Genomic DNA, 27,903 nt, shown 5'->3' with positions numbered 1-27,903 from the left:
AGAACACATTGGGGAGGAATTAAGCAGCAATCATATTGTATGATAGGAAATAATTTTTTTATCGATAAAAATTAATTATTAATTGTTTAATTTTTTTAGTAAAGAGATTCAAATTTATTTATTTTTCCTTATATTCGTTCTATTTTCACTATTATACTAATCTTATAACCTCGTGTATGTTAGGAAACAGTTTGTACGTACATATTTTGTGATTCCTGGTTTGGCTCTCTATATTTTATGTTTTAGGAATATCATGTGGCATTATGTTGGATGTGGTTAGGAACGTTATATATATGACTTAGGCTTTATGTGTATGAATAACCGACAGCTGATGCAGAGGTCTAGAGAAGGGAATTGTAAACAAGCCTTGGCTGGGAAACCACGACTATTACACTTGTACTGTTTTAGCATGGTTTGGTCATATCTTGTGGCCTAACCATTGTTTCTTTGTTATTATGTTTTTTTTAGGTCAGAGATTATGAATATTTTTTAATTTACTTCATCAAAGACTAATTTTATTAATTGTATGTGATTATTGTTGATTTAAAGAAATTTTACACATTCAAATACGAATTTTATGTTAAATAAATTATTTTCACCCTCTTAATACAATGACACCTATATTATTGTGTTAATCTTTCGATTCTTTTCTTATTATGATTTGTTTGTCTTTCAATAAACTATCCACCTATTATAAACATTAAGGTGAGTTTCAGCTCAAATCAATATGGGTTGCTTTTTGAAAGTTTAATTTTTAGTTGAGAAAAATTAATAAAAAATATTACTAATTAATATCACAAAAATAATGCACGGTCATGCATCCTTACGAATATAAAGTCTTGTTTTTCAAAATAATGATTTCGTTAAACTCAAATAGTAACAAATATGCATAAGAAATATTATAAATATCCGGAGTGAGAATTTTTTTCATCTACAATAATTATACCTTCACTTAAAAAAAATCATATCTAACTTATGTTATTCTTTTTATTGTTCTGAAATACTTGAGTAAAGTTACTATTGGTAAAAAAAATACTTGCAATCCTTACAAACATTAGGGTAAATGTATTCTTAAAATTAATTACTAAAATTGTGTAAGTTCTTAAAAGACATAAGCTAGAAATACTAACAAATACATCTTTTGCTGTGAAGGCAATTACTGCGCAGACATACTAAGAAGGACTCTTCTTCTTCAACTCCGTCTGTGAAGTGGAATGCTTGCCCGACAGATCTGGTTATCCTCTTGTTAGACTCATGCTTTAGGTGTCATTTATTCTAGATTGTAGTTTGTCTTTACTTTCTTTTAAAAAAAAAAGAAGTAAAAGGTTAAAGAATCACATTATAATTTATACAAAGACTGAAAAAGACAATTTTCAAAGAAACAAAAATTAAAATGTTCAATAAAACTTATGACAACAGATAATTAATATACATTATAATAAGTTCTAGAAATTATTTACTCCCTTCCAACTTAATTATAAAAATATAATGAACTTAAATACGAGTAAATTTTAACTTTTTTTAAATCATATTTAATGATATTATATTAAAAATATTTTTAATTAATTAATTAAGATTTTTTTAACTTTTTTGTAACATAATTATTAACATAAATTTATGTTTTCGAAAATAATCTAGTATGAATAGACGTAAAAAGTAAATAAGTAGGTTCTACATATATGTGTATTTAATTATTTTTTTCTTAACCATTTGTACGATTTTATTGTCTACTTGTTTTTTTTTTGCAATTATTTATTCCACCTACCTTTTTCTCTATTTAATTAATTTTTTTTATTCATTTTCATCTCATTCTCATAGTTTTCTTTGGCTCATTTAAATAATTTGTATCTTCTAATTTTCATATATTTAATGATTTTTCTCACACTCGGTTAAATAATTTTTCTTTTTTACATTAAATTTTAATTCATTATATATTTTCCCTGAATGCGAGCCCTGGTGCAGCGGTAAAGTTATGCCTTGATGACTTGTTGGTCATGGGTTCGAATCTGGAAACAGCCTCTTCTTTGTATATGCAACAGCCTCTTCTTTGTATATGCAAGGGTAAGGTTGCGTACAACATCCCTCTAAGGCTACGTGGTTTTATATATTTTCCCTGATTTATTTGAATATTTTTTCTTATCCATTTACATTATTTTTTATTATTCATTTTAACGATTCTTTGTTATATTTTCTATTTATTTTATTGTTTTTTGTTATTTATTTGTCACTTATTTATGTTGTTTTTTTTAAACTTTTTTGTAACATAATTATTAACATAAATTTATGTTTTCTAAAATAATCTGGTATGAATAGACGTAAAAAGTAAATAAGTAGGTTCTACATATATGTGTATTTAATTATTTATAATATTTTTACCAATATTATCTATATTAAATATTAAAAATTATTTGTGGGAAATTATTATACATCATTATTGATTAGCATAAAAATAGTAAATGAATCAGAAATAACTCTTAAAAAGATTTCCAGCATATTTATTGTAAGTTTCTTAAAAAAATATATAATAAGATAATAATATAAAATCTTTATATCATTTCAATATTTTAATAAATATTAATAATAATATAATATTATGCTTAAAATGTTTTATTAATTTTTTATATTTAAATTGGCGTCATAAAATGAGGTCAGCCACGACCCGGGGATGCATTTCTGACCTGGCCGCCATCCACATCCACTGGATTGACCCACGTGTGCTTATCATTCCCCTAATGTGGGCCCCACTTCTCACACTATGATCTCCACTACGTCATTTTTTTTATTTCCATAAAGACAAATATTGCGTAAAAGTTGATGTCGCACCGTTAAATATTAATAAAATAATTTTAAACTTAATATACTTTCGTTCGCTAAGAAATAAGAAATTAAATAGTATAAAAATATTTATTTAAGGTTTGATTCTAAAAATAACTGAGAGATAATAAAAATAAAAAATGATGGATTAGATAAATATCAACAGATTTATAATTCTTATTAAATTATATAAGTCTTATTTTTATGTAACAAAATGTATGCAATTTTGAATGACAATAAGTTATTTACAAAAATATAAAAATATGGTGTTAACATTTTTATTTTCATGCTATTTGAGAATGAATTGCGACATTTTTTTAATTGATGGAATAATTAAATAAGATTTCCGTTTATATAAAAATACTACCCCTAATAAAAATTAAATAGTTTTACAGGAATTTTTATTTTTTAATTCAAAAGCTTCATATTTTTATTCCAAATAAAGTAATAAAAAATTTTGACATGTTAATGCCACTTTTGATAATGAATTGAAAGATATATATTAAACCAGTTCCTAAACCAAAACTTAAAATGCACACGAACTACTCTACACAGCACATACAAACCAAAACCGGTGACCTTTATTATTATTATTATTACGTCATTTGTAAGTGGCATACGTATGAATGCTGATGAACCCATTATGCAGATTAACCAGGTGTCCAGGTCCCGTGATGAGTTTGGTTGAATTAAAAAATTTGGATAAGAAAACAATATTATATAAAAATATATTTTATTTTGAATAGAACGAAGCTTAGCTATAATATTTAAATTCTACAAACTTATAACCCGACAAATATAACATGTATAGATTAGCATAACTGCAAAAGGAATTTCTTAACGAATTATATTAAACAATGGAATTCAAATAGTTTATGAACCAAAATAAAATAAACAATTAAAATCTTGTGGTAAATTGTGATTTCCTTAGTAGAAACGTATCAACACATCCAATTTATACAAATGTGCAATTAAATTAAAAAATAATGACAGTTTAACATTTTTTTTATCAGATAACATTGCTGCCAAATTTTTACCTATTTTATTTATGACTAATGTTAGTTGAGGAACTGAAAGGTCATGTTTAATGAAATTTTTACTTCTAATTATATTTTTTTTCATACACAAGACTTACAATTTCAACTTAAGATGGACTTGCGTTGAGCACGAAATGTCAGCGTTTATGCTGAATAAGAATTATCGCTTTAAGCGCAAATCCCAGTCCCACCAGAAACATTTGGAGCTGCTTTTTTACATGCCTCTCTTTTTACTTGACCAACTTGAGCTTGTGATTTTTCTTTCTCATTCAGAGCTGCAGCTGGCTTTCTCAATCAATGATTTTCTTGCGTCAACTGGATCATAATATTTGAGTGAAGCGTCCTGATCTTGTTAGTAATTTGCCACACGTCCCAATTATTTTCCTGAGAGATATCAATAACATATTAGTGCAGTTTCATAATTTGATTATAACTTTCTATTACATAAAAATCTATAAAATTATTATGTTGCTTCGTCAATCTTATTTATTAATATGATAGGACAATATAACGAAGTTATTAAATATTTGTGTAAGACCCTAAGAAAAACAAATTTGTCTTGTTGAAGGGACTATTATATAAGATTGTCGTAGCATGGCATGACATGCTGATGCTTTCCCGTCTTTTCCCCTTTTGGCTTTCTTTCAACTTTCAAGTTTCACCCAATGGTTACTTTATATTATCCCATTCGCTTTAGCGGCGTCTTTTACCATTTCACCGAGGCCAGAACCGGGTATATAAGGGGCTGGTGGGTGCAAAAGTGCCGAGAAAAAACAGAGCATCTCAATTCTCCACTCTTAAAAAACAGAGCAACTACTCAATTCTTCACTCTGTTTCCCCTTACCTTACACACTCTAACACATGGATTCACCTTCCTCCTTCTTCAACTCACCCTCTTCCGGTTTCTGCTCCGAATCTTCCTCTCCGGAAGCCTTCTCGTGGGAAGGGTACCTACCCTTCAACGAGAACGACCCGGAGGAGATGCTTCTATACGGCATGATCGCCGGCGCGACAACCGAGGAGCACTCCGGCGAGAGGGCGAGCTCGGAGGAGAGTGCTGCAGCACGGAAGGAGAAGTCGTACCGCGGCGTACGGCGGCGGCCGTGGGGGAAGTTCGCGGCGGAGATAAGGGACTCCACGCGCCACGGGATGAGGGTGTGGCTGGGGACATTCGACAGCGCCGAAGCCGCGGCTCTGGCTTACGACCAAGCCGCGTTCTCCATGCGCGGCTCGGCGGCGATTCTCAACTTCCCCGCGGAGATCGTTAGAGAGTCGCTTAAAGAGATGAACTACGCTCATGATGATTCCAACAACGAAGAAGGGTGCTCCCCTGTTGTCGCTCTCAAGAGGAAACACTCTTTGAGAAGGAAAATTAACGTCAGGAAGAAGAAGAACAACAATAACAATAGCAAACTACAAAGTAGTACCGTAGACAATGCTGTCGTGTTTGAAGACCTTGGTCCTGATTACTTGGAACAGCTGTTGATGTCCTCTGATCATCATATTCCCACCACCTTCTGATTCATTTATTCCTCAATTGCAATTCAGATCTCAAAAACCTTATAAATATCCATTGCATAGTTTCTACCTAGGGTTTTTGTGTTAGTAGTGTTAATTCCTTCTTCTTCTTTGTTCTTTTGTTTTTGTAAGGCTAAAATGCTTAGGTCATGTTTGGATGACAGATTTGAACTTCTTTTCAGTTCTTATCTTTTTTTCTTTGTTTTTGTTTTTGTTTTCCTACTCTGGGAGAATTTTCTTCTTTTTTTTTTTTTTTTTTTTGTAAAGATTAGAAGATAAGGAATGCAGTAATCTTTGTGGGGCTGAATATATGTCAAATTGTCGATATTAATTGAGGTGACTGGGACTGTTGTTTTAGCTTTATATATCAGACTATATAAGTCAACATGCATGGTCGAGTTTTGAGCGGGGAGGCCGGCATGTGTGGGCGCACACAAACAAATTACAAAATGGTTTCTTACCCATTTTGCCAACCTCTTTCACTTTTTTGTCTTCCAGATTGTCACATAACTGCATGTTCATAAAAAGAGGTTTAATTTAATTTTATGAAGATTGCAATTAAGTTTTAAGAAATCGTTTTTATTGTGGGTGAGAATTATTGACCAGGGCAGGACCCCCTTTAATGGTTTGATTGATGAAGCGAGATATGGTCCCATTACGGTGACATTTCCGGTTATTAACGTGATGCATGACATGAGACAAACATCTTTTTTGTAAATGAGAAAATGATACTTTAGTTTTCAAACTGATGGTGTTCAAAACAAGTGGCATGGCTACTTTGACATCAGATTAGGGTAAGTTTGTCTTGTAACCACAACCGTATCTACGAAACATAGACTTTGACGTGCTTTACAGCACATTTGATAAGCAGAGGATGAAATACCAAATTTTACTTGTTCTATAGGGAATTATAAATAACAAGATAAAATGTGACAAAGGAAAACGCAAGGAAATAGCTAGCCTGTGTGAGTTGGTGGGATTTCTAGAATTTTATCAAATCTGTTGGCCGCAAAACCGTTTTCTCTTCATCTGTAGATTGAGTCCAACTTTGAAGCAAAAGAAGCTTCTTCCAATTTTGGTCTAACAGAATTAGTTGGACACAGACCAACATCTTCAATCTTATGACTTATCGGAATATTATTATCATCACGTGGCCCTTCCTTGCTTTATTTATTCATCTTTTTGTTTGTACTACGTACTAGATAGTTCTTCATATATAAACTAATATCTTGCATGCTTAAAAGTCACTCTTATTTATTTACATCGAGATGAATGTGCGAGTTGAATACTTTAGATGCTAAAAAAGTTACTCTTATTTCCCATATTCAAAAGGAAAATGTTTGGTCAGTATTAAAGTTGAACAACAAAAATTGTTGTGTACGCATATACAACAAATAAGTTGAAAAATGAAAATAATTATATACTATGTTATATATAATACATCAATGGATGAAGTTAAGATTGAATCATTTGAATGTTATTTAAGTTTAATTTTTAATGAAAATAATTATTAATCAAATTATACTTATCTCTCAATTGAATTTTGGATTAGTTAAAATCTCTTCTTCTTAATAAAATCAAGAATTAAGACAAAAAAATATACAATACTATTTTTTTGTTCAAATAATAAAACTTATATTCAAATTAATTAATTACACTTTTTGAATGAATTAATTAATTAATTGCACTTAAAAAAATAAATATTTCTTCTTTACAATATTAAAATTATTAATTTTTATTTTGATTCCTAATTTAAATTTAAAAATATTAATACAAATGGAGGTGAAAAATTTGTCAGAAATTAATTAATGTAAGTTTAATCATTAAAATTTTATCTATCTTATCTGGAGTAGTATTAATTATATGGTCAATAGGAATGACTTTTAATGAGAAAGCCAATCCAGCGTGACATATTTTTCCTCTAATTCGTAGTAAGCCAAACATAATGTAGGAAAGTTGCTGGATTGTGATTAATCTAAAACCATATAAAGGGCCTTCGTGCTATTTTTACTCAAAGGCACTGTATTTGTCGTCTCATCCCTTGTAATAAAACGACAATGTCAATGGTTAATTAACTTATAGCCGTCAGCTTTCACGGATTAACAAGTAACAACCCTAGCCTCAATGCTCTGCACCCACCCCCAACCTCAGAAAAATCCACCCAACATGCATAAACATGAAAGAACACTGAGAGACTGGGTGGTCCCATAATCAGATTTCCTTACTGTTAACTATTATTGGATTATTTTCTCAAAAAAATGGGGATGGGGATAAGTTATTATGTTAGGTTGACTTTTAAATGCAATTTTTCACTTTTATGCCAATATACTACGATAAAATCAGGACTTCTACTCAATAACTTGTATGCCTCTAAATCCATTGGAAAATGACATAGTTATTCTAATGTCATCAAATCCATTGGTTTACAATAGTTTTTCTAATTTCCAAATCTTGCAAAAAAAAAAGCGTGGATGAGCTAGATAATTCATAAGGTTGTATGTGAATTAATTATGAGATACTTAAACTACTTTTAGGATTGGAAATAGTAATCAATTTTCAAAACTATATCGTTTAACACGTTTGATGGATAATTCTTTTGTTTTTATTTTATTTAACCCATTATCTCGCAACTACTAAATGGGGCAAGTTGAGAATTTTAACCCGCCTTCCTGGTGTGAATCATTTCATCTTTCGTCACTTTAGGTGGGTCAATAACAAGACAAAACTATATATATTCTAGGGATATAATATAAGTAGTCGATTGTGTTAGATTTAACTAATTTCATTATCTAATCCGATTAAATATATCTCAATTTGAGTTTGATCAGGTTTTTGTATTTTTTTTTAGAATCTAAATCAAATCCACCAGATTAATAACAGTCCACATCAATCAAATTTTAAAAAATAACGTAAATATCATTTTAAATTTCACATCAATGACTTGGGCCAATGGATTTAGGTTTGTGAATATATATAAAAAAATTAATTATTATTTTTTATTTTTTTATGTAAGTTATTTTATTCATTTAGTTCTATAAGTTTTTGCTTATTTTTATTTCTTGTAAGTTTATATTTTTTTCAATTTTAATCATTTTAAGATTATATTTTTTTTCATTTTTAGTTTCGATTAGTTTATGTTGACTGGAATTAAAATTTAAAAAATAAAAAAGAACTAAAAATAAGTTATATATCTTATCGGGACTAAAAAATTTAAAATATAAATTTATAAAAACTAAAAGTAAATAATTTTTTTTATGGAAATCAAAATTAAAAAAAACACATAAACTTACGTATACCAAGATATATCTAAAATTATAAAAAATATATAATAGGTCAAATCAGATTTAACTCGATGTTATATATTTCCTTCTCTCTTCCTAATTTCTGTAGTTCTCGTTTACACGAAAGGGGCTTGTATCACCCGAACACCATCAAAATTCAATCTTGTGTTTGGACTGAATCGGGTCGGTTTATTGACTCAATTTGAAATTCTTATTATTAAACTAATATTTTTTATTATCAAGACGTAAGTAAAAACAACTTTATATGGAATAAATTATACTAATAAGTCGAAAGAAATTATCAAAAGTTTTCATATGTAATAGCTGTATTTTTTTTTTCTTTTTCATTTGGATAATTCTTGAGGTTACAGTAGTTGCGTTAACAGAACAATCAGTGATATATAATTGTCACGTGATGAATAACAAAGCCCAATAAATTTCAAGGTCAAGACTTATACGTCAAGTTCCAGAAAGATATATAAGTCCAAATAAGAACGGAATGTGCTCAGGAAAGCAATTTTGGTAATAATTTAGAGGAAAATCAATTATTTTACTTTGATATGGGTTCCACTCGTATATATGGTTAAGTGAACTTGGCCACCAATTTAAAGGAGAAAGGCAAAGAGACTTATTATTCTCATTAAAAAAATAAGTGTTAAACGACTAATCAAACTTTTTAAGAAGAGAGAAACAGGCATTAGGTGAAGTTTTAGAATCTATTGGACAATAATTAAATAATTAATTCAAATACACCAAAAAAGGAAAGACTTTTTACGCTAACATCTAATTATAATAATCCACGATTTTAAAAAAATAATAATAATTCTGTTCACATTTATGGTAACTATTTTAAAAACTATGTTTAATATAATTTTTAATTAACTTTTTATATTAACCGTGTATAGATAAACTCATAATCAAATGTTAATTGTTTAAAAAGTAAGATACCATTCGCATTTGACTTGTTTCATAAATCATAATTGCATGGCCTACTTAGTCCTAAATCTCAACCAAACTTTTTGAGTTGATATCTAAAGACCAATTAAATTGCGTCAAACGACGAATTTTGTCATTAGAATATTTTCAAGAAAATAAAACACGATGATATCACGTATTAGTTGAGCAAAATGGGCTCACGCATTTTGTTGTCATTTTTATAGAAAATTATTTTCAAACTTTTTTGAGGTACAAATTACAAAAAGTTGTACAAAGAAAAAATTTAACAGCGTTGTCTTTATGTAGATTTATCTGTTCTTGGTCAACACTCAACATATATAACGATTGAGCTTGTCCACCATTGCATGCCGTGACCCTTGACCATGGACCCAAGTTAAAACCCGACTTCGCACTGGACTGGAATAAAAAGGTTGAAACTTATTTTTGTGTGTCATTTATCTCATTTTTTTATATTTCAGTTTGATTATTTAAATCTAAGAAATTTTAATTTAGTCTCTTAAAGTACTTCCATTAAACCAACTTACTCGTTTTATAATTTTTTTGACATAATAAATGTCCATTTATCATGACATCTACCACAATTTGCCATGTGTTACTAAATTCATTAAGTTTATGTGATAAATTAACATAAAGATCAACTTGATCAAAGACACTTCAATGAATCAATATAAAATATTTTAAACTTCACATCAAACTAAAAAGAAGAAAAAATAAGACGAAAGACCAAATTATATTTTAGCAAAAAATTATATCAAATGACCCGTACTTTGTTCGGCAAAAAAAGCAACACAACATTATATTTTACAATGCAAATAAAAGAAAAAAAAATGAGAATGCAGAACACAACACATAGAGTTTTGATTTGGAGGTTAGGCAGATTTATGATATCTATTGACTAGGCTTTGCACAGGAACCGCACACAGAAAATTAAATTATTTTAATTAGGTTGGCTGGACCAATCAAAGTTGTATGATTATGTAAGGAAAAAAAAAACACTTAGTTTCATTCCTACTCATCATCACTTGGGCAAAACTAAATATTTTCATAAAAAATATGTAAAGTAAAATGTTAATAGAAAAAGAGAAAGAAAAAGGAAGCACATTTTCTCATTTATTTTTGACAAATTAACTTTACATGCATTTGAAATGGGCCTTCGTTCGCACCCTAATTGATAATTGTTGAGCCACAAAATTTCAAAGCTTTTCACTGTCATTAAGGTTATGATTGCAACAATCAGGATTACACCTATAATAATAAGAAAATACTCTTGCACTTTCCATCAATGTAACCAAAATAACGAAGCAACCACCAAACTAACTTCATGATCATCTTCAACAAAATTCTAGTTGTGCCTCAACTTTGTTTGCCAGGAAAAATCTCAAGGTTTACTTTATTTTTTTAATCTCAACTTTGTTATCACTCATCAAAATACATAGTACTGAAACTTCTTGCACATCTATATTTTGCTTCCTGTGCCTCTATGGGTAATTTACATTACGATTGGACTTTTCATAATGCAAGGAAGTGCAAGAAGCAAAATATAGAGACACATGAAGCAACAATCCAAAATACAAAGGCTTATTCCTTCCTGAGAGGTCCAACTGAAACCATGGTTTTCATTCACGGATCTAGGCCCAACTGAAGCATTCTACACCTCTTTTTTTTTTTTTCCATTCATGTGCTTATAGTTCGAATCTACTAAATCAGACGAAGCCTAATTCCTTAGGCTAAAACTACTTTACTCAAATTGATATTCTAAATTCGTTAAGTAACATTTAACTTAACTAAGTAATGAAAAAAAAAAAGATTTCAAGAAATTCATAGACCCGATGCTCTATCCCTAGACGCACTCCCAAATTATATATGGCAAACTACTCTAATTCTAACCGACATCTAATTTTATAATTTTCGTGCAAATCGGAGATCAAATTTTGAGGGCTATAGAAATTAAGGAATTACAATGCGTATAAAGATAAACACACAAATAATTAAAAAAAAAACTTGAACACTCACAGTAATTGAAAAATAAAAAAAATTACAAAATACAAAGAGAAAGAAAATACAAAATGAAAAAATTGACATAGTGACAAGTACCCAAATTCTTGGACAGTTTTTATGAAGAAGGTTTGAAAGTTATTATTCAGTGTAAGTATAAAAGTTTGACGCCAAACACCAATTGATCCTAACCCATATATGGGACATAGTTAATTAATGTTGACATCTTTTATCCTTATACCAATGAATAATTTTTGTAGACGAAAAATTAAACAATCTAACCATTGAAGCTTATGAAATTTGATACAAGTAAAAAACTAATCAATGCTTTTATCGTAATACCTTATTTTGGACCCATCGAATAATAATTATTTAAAATATAAATAAATATCCAGTACTACATATATAACAAACCAACAAATTAATGTCATTATATCAGGAACAACAAGAAGACACCTCTTTCCACTTGGCTTGTAATTAAAGGTTCAAACCACATAAACTGGGCATGCATTTATAGTAGTACCTTTGTCGGTGGAATCATGAAAAGTTATTAGACAAATTAATATCATATATCAAATACAAATAAATATACTAGAAAAATCTGGAAGAAGCCCGAGCAGAGCAGGTAGTAGGTGTGATTTGGCCAATCTGTTAATAAGGCCAACGAAAATGGTGCCTAGTTTGTTTTTTCAGGCTACAGGAAGGAAGGCACATAGTTTTCGTACAGCTTGAAGAGTCGCTATTTTATTTTTTATTTTTTTTAACTTTGGTAACGCACATAGTACTTGATATGTGTTTAATAAAGGGTTTGGTAAGAACATGCAAGTTGTAAAATAGATGAACATGGTCGTAGTTAATATGTATTTTATCTTTTGTTTCTCAATCATATTTATACTCTTTTTTTTCAATGTCAAGAAACAGGGTTGGAGCTGTAAAAAAAAAAAAACAAAGAAAAGAAGAAACAGGGTTGGAAATACCACAATTAGATCAAATTATCAAATATTGTGCAAGTTCTTTGAAAAAAAATGATATTTGAATATTTTTTTTATTACGATTTGATATGCTCGTAAAAAATGTAACTCTCGCATGCACAAGGTAATGGATACCAAAACAACTCCCTTAAATTAGATCAAATTAATGACATTCTTGAGCATGATCTGCTTCTACCATTAACAGTACGGTACTTTTTTATTTGCATGAATTCTCTTAATTACAGCAAGATGCTTCCAAAGGCCATGCACGTTTGAAAATTCAGTTTCTCATCATAATTAAACAAGGTATTCATGGATGAAAACTTTTATGCTTGCAAACCAATCTTGATTTCATTGTGTAAAGTTGCACGTGTCAGGTCAAGAATAGACATATCTATGTTAGTATCCTACACTGATGTCAAATATAGATAATTATATAAAAATAGTTTGTCTGTTGCCCAATTTGAGTAAACAAGATACACAAAAGAACATTATATCGTGGTTGGTTTGAGTAAATTATAAATGAAAAAAAAACATAATTTTAGAAGAGACATGCATTTCATTAAAAGTGACAAGTGAGATTTCCAAATAAAAAATAATTATCCGTAATACTTAATACAAATAATACAAGAAGAAAAAAAAAGTTACACAAGAGTAGTATTTCTCATTAACAAGTATAGAGATATATATGTATACTTGAAGACGTAGGGCCGGGAACTTTACACATTGCATTGTTATATTGACCGCAATGATTAAGAATTCACATAGAAATAACAAGCACGAACAGATTATATGTTTAATTTCTATTTTTTTTAACGAGTAAAGACTGGAGATTTAAGCACAAAGAAAATTAAACTGATTGTAGTCATAGATTTTGCCACTAATAATTGACACTACAATATCATTGCTGAAAAGGGAAATTGAAGTTATTAAGTACACAGAGGAATATAGCCTTTATTTTGAAGAACTACTACACGCAGAAGTGGCGGATTGTACTTCAATTGGCATCTTAAAAGTGCTTCCTAATAAACGCAAACAAAAAACTTTATATGACAAACGACTGCTCTAACGTTGAGTAGACGAAAACATGCATGTCACACTCGCCACTGGTTATTATTAGTTTTTCTTGGATGGTGGATAGTGGCCATAAGGTGGGGGATTGTAGATCGGTGGCTTCACCAAAGGAGGTGGCTCGTAAAGCGGTGGTTTCTCGAAAGGAGGTTTGTAAAAGGGTGGCTTTTCAAATGGTGGTGGCTTCACCAAAGGAGGTGGCTCGTATACTGGTGGTTTCTCGAAAGGAGGTTTGTAAATGGGTGGTTTCTCGAATGGAGGTTTGTAAATGGGTGGTTTCTCGAATGGAGGTTTGTAAATGGGTGGTTTCTCGAATGGAGGTTTGTAAATGGGTGGTTTCTCGAATGGGGGTTTGTGAATGGGTGGTTTTTCATAAGGAGGCTTGTAGATGGGTGGCTTCTCATGAGGAGGCTGGTACACTGGTGGTGGCTTCTCATAAGGGGGTTCATATACTGGTGGCGGCTTTCCATGTGGTGGTTTCTCATGTGGAGGTTCATATACTGGTGGTGGCTTTCCATGAGGTGGTTTCTCATGTGGAGGTTCATACACTGGTGGTGGTTTCTCATGTGGAGGTTCATATACTGGTGGCGGCTTTCCATGTGGTGGTTTCTCATGTGGAGGTTCATATACTGGTGGTGGCTTTCCATGAGGTGGTTTCTCATGTGGAGGTTCATACACTGGTGGTGGTTTCTCATGTGGTGGCTTCTCATGAGGTGGTTCATACACTGGTGGTGGCTTCTCATGAGGTGGTTCATACACTGGTGGTGGCTTCTCATGAGGTGGTTCGTACACTGGTGGTGGCTTCTCATGAGGTGGCTCATATACTGGTGGTGGCTTCTCGTGAGGAGGTTCATACACTGGTGGTGGCTTCTCGTGAGGAGGTTCATACACTGGTGGCTTTTCATGAGGTGGTTGGTACTCTGGTGGAGGCTTCTCATGAGGCGGTTTGTACTCTGGCGGTGGCTTCTCATGTGGCGGTTTTTGATGAGGTGGTTGGTATTCTGGTGGTGGCTTCTCATGAGGTGGCTGATACTCTGGTGGTGGTTTTTCATGAGGAGGTTGATACTCTGGTGGTGGCTTCTCATATGGAGGCTGGTACAGTGGTGGAGGGTAGAATGGAGGCTTATATAATGGTGGTGGCTTTTCAGTTGGGGGAGGCTCATAGGTGGGTGGAGGTTCAAATATGGGTGGTTTCTCAATTGGGGGAGGCTCATAAATGGGTGGAAAGAAATTAGCTAACACTGGAGTAGTAGTGAGAACCACTACTCCAAGCAGGAGCAACATGAGTGAGTGTACATAAGTCATGTCTCAGTTTGAGGTGAAGAAAACTGGTAACAACGGGAAAGTATTTATAGGGAGAGACACGTGAAATTTTTCTATTAAGATAATCAATCTGTTTGTTATTTTATTATTATATACGTAATACTAAAATCCCCAAGTCAAAGTGTGGCAGGTATATATAACTTGTGTTCCGATACCGATTAATTAAGTACCCCGGGAATGGATTTCCCACTTATTCAGGTTCAATTGACTCTGCTAGCTAGTAGGAATTATGTTCAGTAATGGGATTAATTATTGTGCAAAACTCACACTTCTGAGTTTTCTGTGCAGAAATTCAAACAATGACTGTGTAAATATAAATAGCTTATCTAAAATTATATGCATCGTATAGATAATGGAAATTAAGGTGAATGCTGCCCAATGTTTATATATCTTCATTACTGACAGCAAATTAAAGAAGTTGTTTTAATGAAGTGAGTGTTTTCTTTCTTTCCTTTTATTCTCATTTTTGTGTGTGTGTGACAGATTGAATTGTAAAAACTAGAATGATGATGATGATGATGAATTAATGTAGCTAAACAGAAACGTTTACATAAATGGATCTTGTAAAATAGGTTGCACAAGTTGTCCTTGTATCTATATAACCACTAGACATGAATCAAATTAAAGCAATCGAGATATGCGGGAGAAATCGAGCACTTGCACCTGAGAACAAGTTTCTGGTTTCAAATGCATGAAAAGAATTAATGCTACAGCCAAGAGATAGTGTTTAATTAGTGATTTTGAAGTGGGATTCTTTTCTACCGAGACTTTATATAGATTGTGTAAATTTTAGATGTGAGGATTAGTTGATCATCATTAAGATGTCATATCTTTTGACCGTTAAGTGTTAGTTGGAAAAGCCTTGTTCAGTTAAGTTTGTTATTTCTGTTATAACTAACTATAGACTTTTATGTTTCTTCTATATAAAATCTTAGCTAAGTGGTTCATGAGAGAGTGAATCACAAACAATTTGGTGGGATACCTTTGCGAGTGTGAGAGATCAAAGTGTATGTCAATAACTCTTGTAAAGTTTTTGTAATCTCCCAATAAAAGTCCATGAAATATCTTGAAAAGTGAATGTAGGATTCAATTCCGAACCACTGTAATTCTTGCATGTGTTCTTCTTTCTATTTTTTTTTTCTTTTCTTTCTGCATTCTTCTGTTAACACTGAGCATAACTCTTTTTAGTTTTGTTAATGCAAATCTTATTTTAGCAATTTATTCTTATATTATAAAATTTAATCAACATCATTGAACAAAAGCGTTTTTAAGAATTATTTTTGAATAAAAGTGTTTTTATGAAATATATATTTTCGTTATAATTAGATTACATGAGTTATTTCAATCCTATACATTGAATATTTAAATATATTTCTTAATTTTAATTTGATTTAACATTTAGCATAAAAAGCTTTTTTTCTTAACTTATTTCATACCACTCTTTATTTTTTGTCTTTATTCATGTACTTTATTTGAACCGCTTATTTCTTTCAATACCATGTGTGGATGCAAGAATTTTAGCCAACTTTATGTTTAAAGTTTCAACCTATTCCATCTGCTAAATTCAAGAATGCAGAGCTTCACTCACGTATATCATCAACGGATATAAAGTAAAAGCTATCACGAGAAGCTGATGAAATCGGGCAGAACTTGGATCTTCCTCAGCTGTATTCAGTCCAATAAGCGGTTGATCCTCTTTTAATAGAGAGGTGATCTTAAGGTGTGTTTGGATTACTCTTTTTCTTCCTCTTGATCTGCTTCTTCATTTTTTTTTTGACAAGATGTTTGTATTACCATAAGAAGAAGAATACCCAAAATATTTATACCCAAAAAAGTGAGATGTACAAAAAAATCAATAAAAAATAAATTTGTGGCATTAAAAATCAAATAAATAAAATAATTATTTTTTATAAATATTTATTAATAATAAAACTAAATAAATATAATTTCATTGTAGTATCTTTCCCTTTTTTGAAATAGAAAATATATTATTTTATTATTCTTATATTTAAAATTAAATTTTACTTTAATAAAATGAGAATCAATTATATATATATATATATATATATATATATATATATATATATATATATATATATATATTTAATCAATGTAATTCAGCCCAAAGTTATAAGACTAATTTTTTTATATGAAAATTAATCACATAGGAGTGTAAATGACAAAAGGATTAATTCGAGATAATAATATAATATTTACATAAAAATAGTAACAATTATTGACTTTAAAAAAATGTAGAAAAAATAAAATCAATCTGTTAATAATTTGTTAATGATTTCTGTAAATAGTCGATGCAAAAAGTTTTAACAATTCTGATAAAAGCTTAACTCAAATAATTTATTTGAGGATTAATATTAAAAATATCTTATTAATTAGTATAAAATATGATAAATTTAGCATATATATAGTTCAATTGTAAATTAATCAGCATGTATAATAATTTGTTCGCTTTTATAGTATACTATAAAAGTTATATCAATATGCAATAGTAATTTTTAATTGATTGACATTGTAATTTATTTTTTAATTTAACATTACATAACCATTATACTGATTGATCAAACCAAAAAATCGATTTATATATGACTAATTTAAATAATTAAACTACTGAATCAGTTTGGAAGAAAACCGGTCAGAGAACAAAAGAACCGGTAAAAACTGGTAACAAGCCAATTTACGGTGGATCTATAAAAAATGCTTACTACAACATAATTTTGATGCTTTTTTTTTAAACAAATGAAAAGCTAAAGTATTTGTCATTTTTATTCTAAATGTAAGCTTGTTTTTATTAGAAAATGTTGATGTTGATATTTATTTGTTGAAATTTCGACTTAATTATTGTGATATATTTCATTTGAAATTTTGTATACTTCAATTTTTAAGAACCTATAACTATGTTTTTTAATTTATAATATTATAAAGTTATGGTATTAGGCTTCTTTACTTGCACGTAACTGACAAGTATATAAGTTCATATATCATATTCTTCTGGAGCTTCTGTCCTTGCTGAAAAATCTCCACAAGAAAATATGGAAAATTTATATTTAATGTTCCGATCCACAAGCTACCTCTTGCTGCGTTGGCCTAATTAGGATTTGACAAGGTTTCAGTGTCCACAATTTGCTGCCAAATTTGAGCACAGTATTTCCAACACATCAAAGTTTATGCATACCTAGATCAATTCTTAGGAAAAAAAGATTTTATATTATATCCTCTTTGATAATCATTTCATTTCCAAAGGAATTAGTTGTTTTTTTTTATTGCGGGTTGGTAGCAAATTTTAATATACATCAAAATTTAGATGTATTCTTTACTTCATACTTTACTCCATATATCCTCATCAAAACTTTAACTTATAACCATATTAATTTAGATGGATTTATGTAATTAATTTTGTCGGAGAAAGTGATATGTTAACTAATCTTTGAAAATAATTGAACGCATGTATAGGCAGGTCTTGCTTGTTAGCGAAAGGTCAAGAAACTGTTAAGTTTTTTCAATTTCTTGTTAGCCATACTGGAATCTAACAGAACGCAGCTTAACAATGAATCATATATTATTATGTGAATCTTCTCATAGCAATCATGCAGACAGAGTTGGATACAAATTGAAATTTTCTTTTGCTGGTGATACAGATTGAATTTGATTTTTTTAAATGAAAAATAGATTTAAAGGGGAAATAAGTTATAATTATTAAATAAACCCTCAATTTCGTCTCTGAAATTGTGGAACGCAGTCATAGATAGGACTACACAACACATGGCTGCCGAGTTAAAGATATATTAGCAGAGATCAAAATAAAGATTTTAGGGATGTTTCCATCCATAGGAAAACTTCATTTTCAGGAATAAAAATGGTTAATTTAATGATTAAAATAACATTAAATTATTTGGTGACGATATATTTGTCTATCAAGCAATCAAAAAATAAAAAGAATAATATAAGATTCTTTTTTTTATTGATCGTGAGATTGATTTTCATGTGATTTTATTATATTTATTGTTCTTTTTGTTCAAATATTAATTATTAATTATGTTCCACAATTTTCATATAATTAAATTTAATAGAAAAATTTTACATATTAAATTAATAAAAAATAATTTAAAATTATATCTTAAAATTAAAAATTGTTATTATTTTGAAATCATTCTTTTGACTCACTTAAAAAATATAAATAATTAAATTAATTTTTTTTTAAAATAGACCAAACTAAATATGATCAAAACAGAAAATTTAAAAATGTATTTTAACATTAAGTATACTATTTTTCAAGTTTGCTTAATCAAAGTTTAGTTACTATACGCCACCTTACTTTCCAACTTGCGTGATGTTAGGCGTTTTGCGACTTAAATAAAGAAGCACAATTTGATGTTTTAATGTGTTTCCATCTGCAAAACCTAAAAGGGTTTATTTCATCTGTCTTTTTCGCTTACTTGTTTATATAAAAATAATTAGAGAGAAACAGCTGTATCCTTTGTTGATTTTGTGTATAGATTTGGTGAATATGATTTAGACCCGTAGAGATAATTATAGTTCTTATCATGTGATTGTCTTCAACCAAAGATAGTGAATTGAAGTAGGCGAGTCGGCACTGTAAAATAATATAAAAGTTTGTCCCTTCTAGCATTAGTTTTTTTTAAGTGCAAAAAATTTATTTTACATCCAATAATGTATTTTGTTTAAAAGTATCCAATAATGTATTAAAACATGATAAAAACTACTTTTTAAATAAGAATTGCAAAAGTCTAGCTACTTAATTATTTATGATATACAATTTTACTACTAATTATAGATCAAAATCAAATCCCTTAATAATTTCAATCATAAACCTAGTTGCACTGCCACCAATAAACATATTAGCAAAGGGAGTTACTATTCTCACCACCCACGAGGGTGGCTTTTTGCCAAATTTCAAAAAATATACTTCCCATGAAAATATTATATAATAGAAACATATTTTCGTTGTAATGTATAGAATGAGAAACAAATATATGCAACAAAAGTGTGATTTGATGCACACATGTATAATAGAATAATACTTTCGTTGCATTTGTTTTTACTTCTTATGTGGGGGTGTGAAGAAAAGTGGAGGAGAGAGAGAAAGAGAAGGCAACAGAAAGATAGGTTCTTTCATAGAGTTTTTAAAAACATAGGGTGACAATAGAAATAAGGAGGTGAGAATAACAATTCCCATTAGCAAAGTAGTTCTAAGTTCTAACCAAGTTGTTTAGCGGGGAAGCCTGTCAGTCAACTCCTATTGGGCCAATTCTAATCCACTTAAACGAAGAAACCACTTAAACCAAACCAACCAAACAAATAAGGGCTTTTCTAGGTGCACCAGACATATTGTTTGTGCACCCAGCATTAAAACAAAATTCCAAAAATGCTCTTAAAGGTTTTTTGTTTTTACGGATTACATGATCTGTAAGTGTTTTTTTTTAAAAAATAAAATTAAAAAATGTTTTTTAATTTATTAATAAATTATTTTTTAATAGTAAATATTTTTTTTATTTATAAAAAGTATATGAATTAAATAATTCGTATGAGTTATATCAAAATTAATTGTCATAAAATTTATTATTTAAATTTACATGTGCATTAAATATACATTAAAAATTTTAGTTATATATAGCAACATTATTTATTTTATAATATAATTGGTCTATTAGCTTAGTTGGTTAGAGTATCATGCTAATAACCTAAAAGTCATAGGTTTGACTCTGCTTAGGCCATTAATTTTAAATTAATTCATAAAACATATTTTTGAATTTACTTTTTTTAAAAAAAACATTTACGGATTAGCTTTGTTGATCCGTAAGACTTACGGATTGAGCTCATATGAATCGATCCACAACCCTTTTATGAAAGGACAAAATGAGAAGATCGTGAAATTGCTGCTACGTGGCAATGCCCAACAAATAATTCTTGGTCCAACAAGTGCTATATCCACAATGGCCCCAGGAAACTTTTCCATGAAACTAAAATATATTGAAATAGTATTTTTATTTTATTTGTAATAATCGAAAACATATACCAAAAAATTATAACTTACACATTTTGTTCCGCTGTTACCGTTATATTACCTTGGTAAAAATATCATCTTTGATAAAAAAAATAATGGTTTATAGAACTAAATATAAAATTTGTTTCTAAAATATTATATTTGTTTAAGAATCAATGCTATCAGTGAACTGAAACATAGCCTATTCAAAATCAGGATTTCGAATCTGAGTGTCTAAGAATGTTGTTGCTTTAAAAATTTTGAAGTTTGTCATCCATAATGATAATATTGGACTCATCTCAAATTAGTCAAGCATCTAATGTAGTAATTCAAATATCAGTGATATTAGGGTGGACAAAATACATATAGTATGGATACAAATAAGTCAGTGGTGCCAGTAAAACTGAATTTGATCTTGTTAAGCAACATAAAAATATGATTAAAAGAAATAATCTTACTAAAAGTGACAACTAGATTTTCCAACAAAGATTAGTCATTAACCCAATGATAATTTTAAAAGAAAAATACAGATTGTATCAATATACTGCTCTACAAAATAATTCATCAGAAGAGTTTTGGTTAGTATATTCACAAACTGAGTTTCTTTCATTTCGAAGGAACTACCATAATGCCACAACTTATCATGGCAAGTTGACTTGTGAGCCAAATGATCAATGCAATCTGTCAATCCCACTAGCATCACATAAGTAAAGAATAAATACACCAAAAACTTCTCCCAGATCACCTCTTTAGTTGAGCAATCATACTCCAATTTTAAAATATTTTCTTATAAATATATAGATAAATATAAATTATCTTGATTTATACATAATTTTTTAAACTTATTTAACCGTCAATGATATAAAATATCATTAATAATTATATTTTTAATTTTTATTTATCAATCAAATTATTTATTTAAATATTTTTAAAATATTTATAAACGCGTGCATTGCGCAGGTATATGTCTAGTTTACCTAATGTCCCGAGCTTGACCTTATATATCCAAAACCCATTTGATGTTGCATTCGTTATTCCAATTCAGAAGAATAGAATATAGACATCAGCAAAAATTAATTAATAGGTGCAAGGTGCATTCCGGTTAACTGATGATATGCCTCGATCTTATTCTTTCATAGCAAAAGCATGAGTTATCAAAGCAGTAAATTGATCTAAAACTTACGAAATTGTGCAGAAGTATTAATTATATGGGATGAAGTAACACATGCATTATGCACATATTGAGACGCAGAGAATGAATTCTAGCAAGTTTTAACCTTTTAGTTTTAGGCAACATATTTGTAATTAAGTGGATAATCACATTATTAAGAGTAATGCATCAAAATTTTGAATTTTTTTTAGGAATATTCATTTTGAAAGTCATTAAAACAAGTGTGGCATTCAGCCACGGAAAAACGGTCATTCAGAAGAGAAAATGTATATTAGTATCGTATAATTTTTTTTATATGACCAAGAGAAAGGAAGGAAGAGAAAAGAGATATAAGAATAGATGACAAGAGGTAAAAAGATAGAAAAAGTAAGTTTAGTCTTTACACATTATTTGCGTAAGCAAAAATAAGCATATCAACCCCCTCTCGTCTAGTATATGGCAGGTCAACAGCGGAGTAAATCGAGTTGATCTATTTTTTCACCCTTACTAAAAATCTCATAGTACGATAGAAAATACTTTTTTTTTTTTTTTTTTTTTTACCAAAGTTACTAAACAAATAGCCTAAAAAAAATACTCGTTATCATGTTTACCACTTTATCAAATATTCCTTCAAGTTTACTTTATGTCATTATTCTTTAGGTTCGTTTAACCTAATTTAACCCTACTAAAAAGTTCGTTTCAAATGACAATCACAATACAAACTCCAAACTTGGTTCAATATTCCAAAAACGATGCCCACAGCCCAGCCCACGATTCCTGGCAACCAAGATGTTCTTCTTTTGATAAAGTAATCTTTCAATTTGATTGCAAAATTTGAGAATAGCTAAATCAAATATAAAAAAAATATGTAAATAAACACCTAGTTTACAAAACTTACATACGCCAAACAAAAATTATTTATATTAGTATTAGTATATATAAATTAGTCAATATCTATTGCTGTCTCTATCCTCAATGTCAGTATAAATATAATCCATTTACAGAGGAATCTCGGTAAAAGAACAAAAATTATGTATATACGTACTTGATTTTGTAATTACTTAATTTTATCAGTTGATTAAAAATAACATTATTTTAGTATATAAAGACGGTAAACAAAATTGAATCTATTACCTTTAGGTCATATCATATGTGACTAATTAACATCAGGGGGATCGAGAGTACATACCAAATAAGTATTTTGACATAATTTAGTTTATATCTAAAGAAAAAATTTAAACTTAAACCACTTAAATAAAAAATACAAATTATTATCAATTATGTAATGATATTATTTGGACCTAAATTCCTCACTACCTGACCCTAGTGGCTGATTATAAGTAACTTCCAGTCTCATATAATATACCTTATTAAATTGATTATGACACCATCAATGATGCGCGGTGGCTTGTTACTTATTTAACTTGTTGACAAATACGGCCAATAGATTGGTGCTTGCAGACTAGTGGCGGGTAGTGTTTCCATCACACTGTGATGATTAAGCAATTGGCTTGTTTAGTTTAGTGAGGAGGAACAACCTATTGGCAAATCTATGTATGCAGATTCAAACCGCGTCATCTTCCCATGTATATATTTATTACTATGTCTCTAAGTTTAATTTCATAGTTCCTGCTGGGACCTCAACGCACTCACTCACCACACCCCCACTTTATTCTTCTCTCTACGCGTTCGAATATGTTCTTCTTCACTTTCCACTTTTCAACTCCCTCCACTCCTTTCCTTCCTAGACACAAAACTCAAAACAAATAAACAAAAGGGTCTTCTCTTCTTGTTTGAATTTGACTTAAAGCCACTTACTTGTCTTCTTTATTCTCTATTTTTGTTTTCAACATGATCATTGCCGATATATAGACAACATCAGACTGCTGTTATTATCTTGGCTACCTACTACTACTGCCTCTTTTCCTTTCACTTTGTTGTTTGTTTGTTATCTTGACTTTTGAAACCTCAGACTGAGAATGGAACGTGGGGTTATTGATAATATCATCAATAGGCTTCTCCAAGTGAGAGGCAGACCAGGGAAGCAGGTGCAACTTTCTGAGGCTGAGATCAAGCAGCTTTGTCTTGTCTCCAGGGATATATTTATGAGGCAGCCCAACCTCTTGGAACTCGAGGCACCAATTAAGATATGTGGTATTGTTTTTGCCCTCCCTCAATCAATCACGTGTTTCTATTTCTTAGTCAATTTAATTATTGCATAATCATGTGAGTTTTGTGATGACTTTTACCGAGTGGCTTTTTGCATGTGTGAATTATTGTGTGTCTGACTAAAACACAAGTTAAGGCTATAGGATAATTCTTTTTGTACAAAACGTTATGGTCTAAAGTTGTTTTAGATTATAGGATAAGGGGAAGTTATTATAATTGAATTGGAGATCAAATTTGCAACAACTTGGGAAGCTGTCTTTTTCTTTTCTTATGTTGGTAAGGTTGCGCAAAGTGTGATCCATAGCTTACCTCACTTGGAAGGATAAAGCTTTGTTGTTCCATAGCCTTCCTCACTTAGTAGGATATAGTTTTGTGTTGCATATGTCTTGCCCTTCCTAGAACCCAAAATTTGTGTTTATTTGAATTAGAATATTTATAACTTGCTATGAGCTCTAGAATTACGAGTTTTTTTTATTAGATTCAATAAATTGCATTTTATATTATCATATTGAAGTAAAAGAGGTCATTCCTCTTTGAAAGAGAAGAGCTCATGTTAAATTCTGTTTTTTGGAATGTTAAAGTTTCTCTTCTTATTCTGTTCTCATGATTGTTTCATAGAAGTACGCTCAATTCAGCTTTATCTTAGTAAATTTCCCTTTTCTTTCTCATTATCTTAGTAACCTTGAAAATTTTGAATGACTTAGAAGTCTAATTGCACCTGGTCCCTTGAAATAGTTATTGCTTTCTCTCGAGGTTTGATGCCTAAGAAAAATAAAAACATGAATTTTCTTTTGCCAAGGGTTATTGTTTCTTTATGAAGAAAAATTTAAGTAGTCTACCCAGTAGTTAAATTACTGAAACAAGTTCCAGAAGTAGTCTAAATTGTTAAACGCAGATAGGACCTTTAAATTTGCTTTTAAGCACTAATAAGTTTTGTCAGTTTGAGTGAAATTACTATTATCATTTTTTTGGACATTGTTTGCATGATTTTCTCCATATTTCATTCTTCATTCTCAGCTTCTCGTTTCAACTTTCTAGTTTCCAGTAATATATTTCTGGTTTCATAAAAATTTTGTTGATGGGGTCTCAATTAATGATTTTATTCCAATTCATTCCAATCGATTATTGATTTTCAACAGTGTCTTAAGTTTAAATCTCTTGAGGTGCATTATATGTAACAACAAATTGTCTATCTCATGTGCCAATAACTTCACAGCCCCGTGTGCATAAGCTTAAGTTTTATGCTTTCCAAATTCTCAAGTATTAAGCTTAATGGCAGAAGCTTTTCCCAGTTTATGGCCTCCTGATGTCTTCATCAAACTGTTAAAACAGATAGTGACAGGATTTGCATTATAAATAAACTGTATTTCTGCTAAGAAATTGAAACTAAAACACTGTTTTATTGAATCGACTAACTGAAAACACTCCTCTGCCTCCTACCTCTTTCCTCTCAATTCCACCTTATATCCACTCCCTAACCAACTTAAATTTTAGAACCAGTTGACACTGTCAAGTGAGTGAAAGTTACTCCAAAGACAATTCTATCTGTTTTGCAGAATTATATAACTGAATATCTAAATTTGGAGTTTGGTCTAAACTTCTAGGCAACTATTTTCTTGTCCAGACTGAAATTTATATTATGTTATTTAAGATTGGAAGTTGGAATTAACATTTTGTTTCATTTTTCTATGTTACCAGGAGATATCCACGGTCAATATTCCGACCTTCTGCGACTTTTTGAGTATGGTGGATTGCCTCCTCGTTATAACTACTTATTTTTAGGGGACTATGTTGATCGTGGGAAGCAAAGTTTGGAGACAATATGTCTCCTTCTGTCTTATAAAATAAAATATCCCAACAACTTTTTCCTTCTGAGGGGAAACCATGAATGTGCTTCTATAAACCGCATTTACGGATTTTATGATGAGTGTAAACGAAGGTACAATGTGAGGCTTTGGAAAGTGTTCACAGAGTGTTTCAACTGCTTGCCAGTGGCAGCTCTAATTGATGAAAAGATACTTTGTATGCATGGTGGACTCTCTCCTGAGTTACACAATTTAAATCAGATAAAGGGTTTGCCACGTCCTATTGAAGTACCTGAAACTGGTCTACTATGTGATCTCCTTTGGTCTGATCCTAGTAGTGACATTCGGGGTTGGGGAGAAAATGAACGCGGAGTTTCCTATACTTTTGGTGCTGACAGGGTGACAGAATTCCTTCAGAAGCATGATCTTGATTTGATTTGCAGGGCGCATCAGGTTTCATAGTCCTTTTAAATATGTGATTGTAATGGCTAGGAATCAAAATGTACAATGTTCTGATTATATTGGGTGTTACAGGTTGTAGAAGACGGATATGAATTCTTTGCTAACAGACAACTTGTAACTATCTTCTCGGCACCTAATTACTGTGGAGAGTTTGACAATGCTGGTGCTATGATGACTGTTGATGAGACACTTGTGTGCTCTTTTCAAATATTGAAGCCAGTAGAAAATAAAAAGCCTAGTAAGTTTGGCTTTGGGAGCACAACTACAGTTAAGCAGAGTACAACAAAAGCCAAGGTATTTTGATTCCTTGAATCCATTCCAGAGCTTGCAACTATTCAACAAAAATGCTAAAATTAATAATGTAACATAAGTTGATTTGAGCTTGAACTATTGATACATGTTGAAAACCTTAAGGAAATAGTTAAAACATGAACTTGAGTATATCAAGTACAGGTATAAAACAAGATTCTTAAGAGGGTGGCATAACAATGAAGTTTTCTTGTGAGTTGTAGCGGGTAATCATAAGTTCCAGCAGTTATATACCTTTAAGGTTATGGTGGGAGCTTCATGCACCAATGCACCTTTTTATAAGTTTTTTCAAAGGACTAGTTTGAATATTTTAAGTCAATAGTTGATGAGGTGTTAGTGTTGGTCACAGACTCAGTTTCTGTAGCTCATTGTGTGTTGCACTCAGATTATATAGTATGCTATTCTAGAATCTATTAACTGCTAAACTTATTTGAAACTTATCAAGATTTTTCTATTTTATTCTTTGTCTAGCTGAATCCAAGAACATGTCCTTCTCCATTAACATTGCACTATATGTTCTGAAATGTTTAAAATCTTTCTTTTGTTCCCCACCAGTTCCAGCAATCATTTTTTGGTGCTAAAGCATGACCTGATGAGCGCGAGTACAATTAGTAAATGTTTGGTGCATAGCCAAAGTTGACTTGGAAGAAGTGTTATCAGTGTTCGCTTCAATGTGAAGGAACAATACAATTATCGATACAACCCAAGAGCTATGAGGAATACTGGATATTATCTCCGCTTTACCTTTTAGGGATAGCTGAATGCTTCTGTCTTCTGCTGGCATAGTTGTCCCTTATACAATATTGCCAAATACAAATGGAGGACTGAGGGGTTAGTTTTCTTCTCCTTCAGTCCTCCTATATTCTCTTTGTCGATCTTCCTTTGTATTATAGTGAATTAACGCATCACACCTTTGAATGTCATTTGGAAGTTATTTCACTATTGTGAATGTTGTCACTTGGTTGGTTAGAATATATATGTTCTACATACCTTACATATATAGGCCAATTTTTTATCTTGGA

At 30.5% G+C, this 27,903-nt stretch overlaps 3 protein-coding genes across 4 annotated transcripts; 2 read left to right on the top strand and 1 right to left on the bottom strand.

Annotated features, from left to right (window-relative positions):
* Nucleotides 1-4,603: 4,603 nt before the first annotated feature.
* Nucleotides 4,604-5,732, top strand: LOC114370151 (ethylene-responsive transcription factor 1B-like). The gene has a single exon (XM_028327436.1). It carries the CDS (start codon nt 4,713-4,715, stop codon nt 5,370-5,372), a length of 660 nt encoding a protein of 219 aa, XP_028183237.1. The 5' UTR covers nt 4,604-4,712; the 3' UTR covers nt 5,373-5,732.
* Nucleotides 5,733-13,406: 7,674 nt separating this feature from the next.
* LOC114372404 (early nodulin-75-like) lies at nt 13,407-14,976 on the bottom strand. 2 transcript variants are annotated; one of them, XM_028329935.1, is made up of 2 exons: nt 14,340-14,976; nt 13,407-14,210 (listed from the first exon to the last, which is right to left on the bottom strand). In XM_028329935.1, the coding sequence occupies exons 1-2, from the start codon at nt 14,947-14,949 to the stop codon at nt 13,690-13,692; spliced, it is 1,131 nt and encodes a 376-aa protein (XP_028185736.1). In that variant the 5' UTR covers nt 14,950-14,976; the 3' UTR covers nt 13,407-13,689. The 2 variants fall into 2 exon arrangements, with proteins under 2 accessions (XP_028185736.1, XP_028185735.1); XM_028329934.1 differs by having other exon boundaries at nt 13,407-14,976.
* An 8,643-nt stretch (nt 14,977-23,619) lies between these two features.
* On the top strand, nt 23,620-27,903 carry LOC114372155 (serine/threonine-protein phosphatase PP1-like). The gene is made up of 4 exons (XM_028329585.1): nt 23,620-24,290; nt 26,004-26,563; nt 26,645-26,866; nt 27,437-27,903. The coding sequence occupies exons 1-4, from the start codon at nt 24,116-24,118 to the stop codon at nt 27,467-27,469; spliced, it is 990 nt and encodes a 329-aa protein (XP_028185386.1). The 5' UTR covers nt 23,620-24,115; the 3' UTR covers nt 27,470-27,903.

The sequence above is a fragment of the Glycine soja genome, chromosome 10, assembly GCF_004193775.1.
Source record: "Glycine soja cultivar W05 chromosome 10, ASM419377v2, whole genome shotgun sequence".
NCBI lineage: Eukaryota > Viridiplantae > Streptophyta > Magnoliopsida > Fabales > Fabaceae > Glycine > Glycine soja.
Note: the sequence above shows the minus strand (reverse complement) of the source record. Positions and strands in the feature narration are given on the sequence as shown.

What these genes read in the sequence shown, in the direction of transcription:
- LOC114370151 (XM_028327436.1), top strand. Translation starts at nt 4,713, where the DNA reads ATGGATTCACCTTCCTCCTTCTTCAACTCACCCTCTTCCGGTTTCTGC.
- LOC114372404 (XM_028329934.1), bottom strand. Translation starts at nt 14,949, where the DNA reads ATGACTTATGTACACTCACTCATGTTGCTCCTGCTTGGAGTAGTGGTT.
- LOC114372155 (XM_028329585.1), top strand. Translation starts at nt 24,116, where the DNA reads ATGGAACGTGGGGTTATTGATAATATCATCAATAGGCTTCTCCAAGTG. An exon ending in TGATTTGCAGGGCGCATCAG is followed by an intron (nt 26,564 to 26,644) that starts GTTTCATAGTCC and finishes TGGGTGTTACAG; the next exon opens with GTTGTAGAAGACGGATATGA. An exon ending in AGAGTACAACAAAAGCCAAG is followed by an intron (nt 26,867 to 27,436) that starts GTATTTTGATTC and finishes GTTCCCCACCAG; the next exon opens with TTCCAGCAATCATTTTTTGG.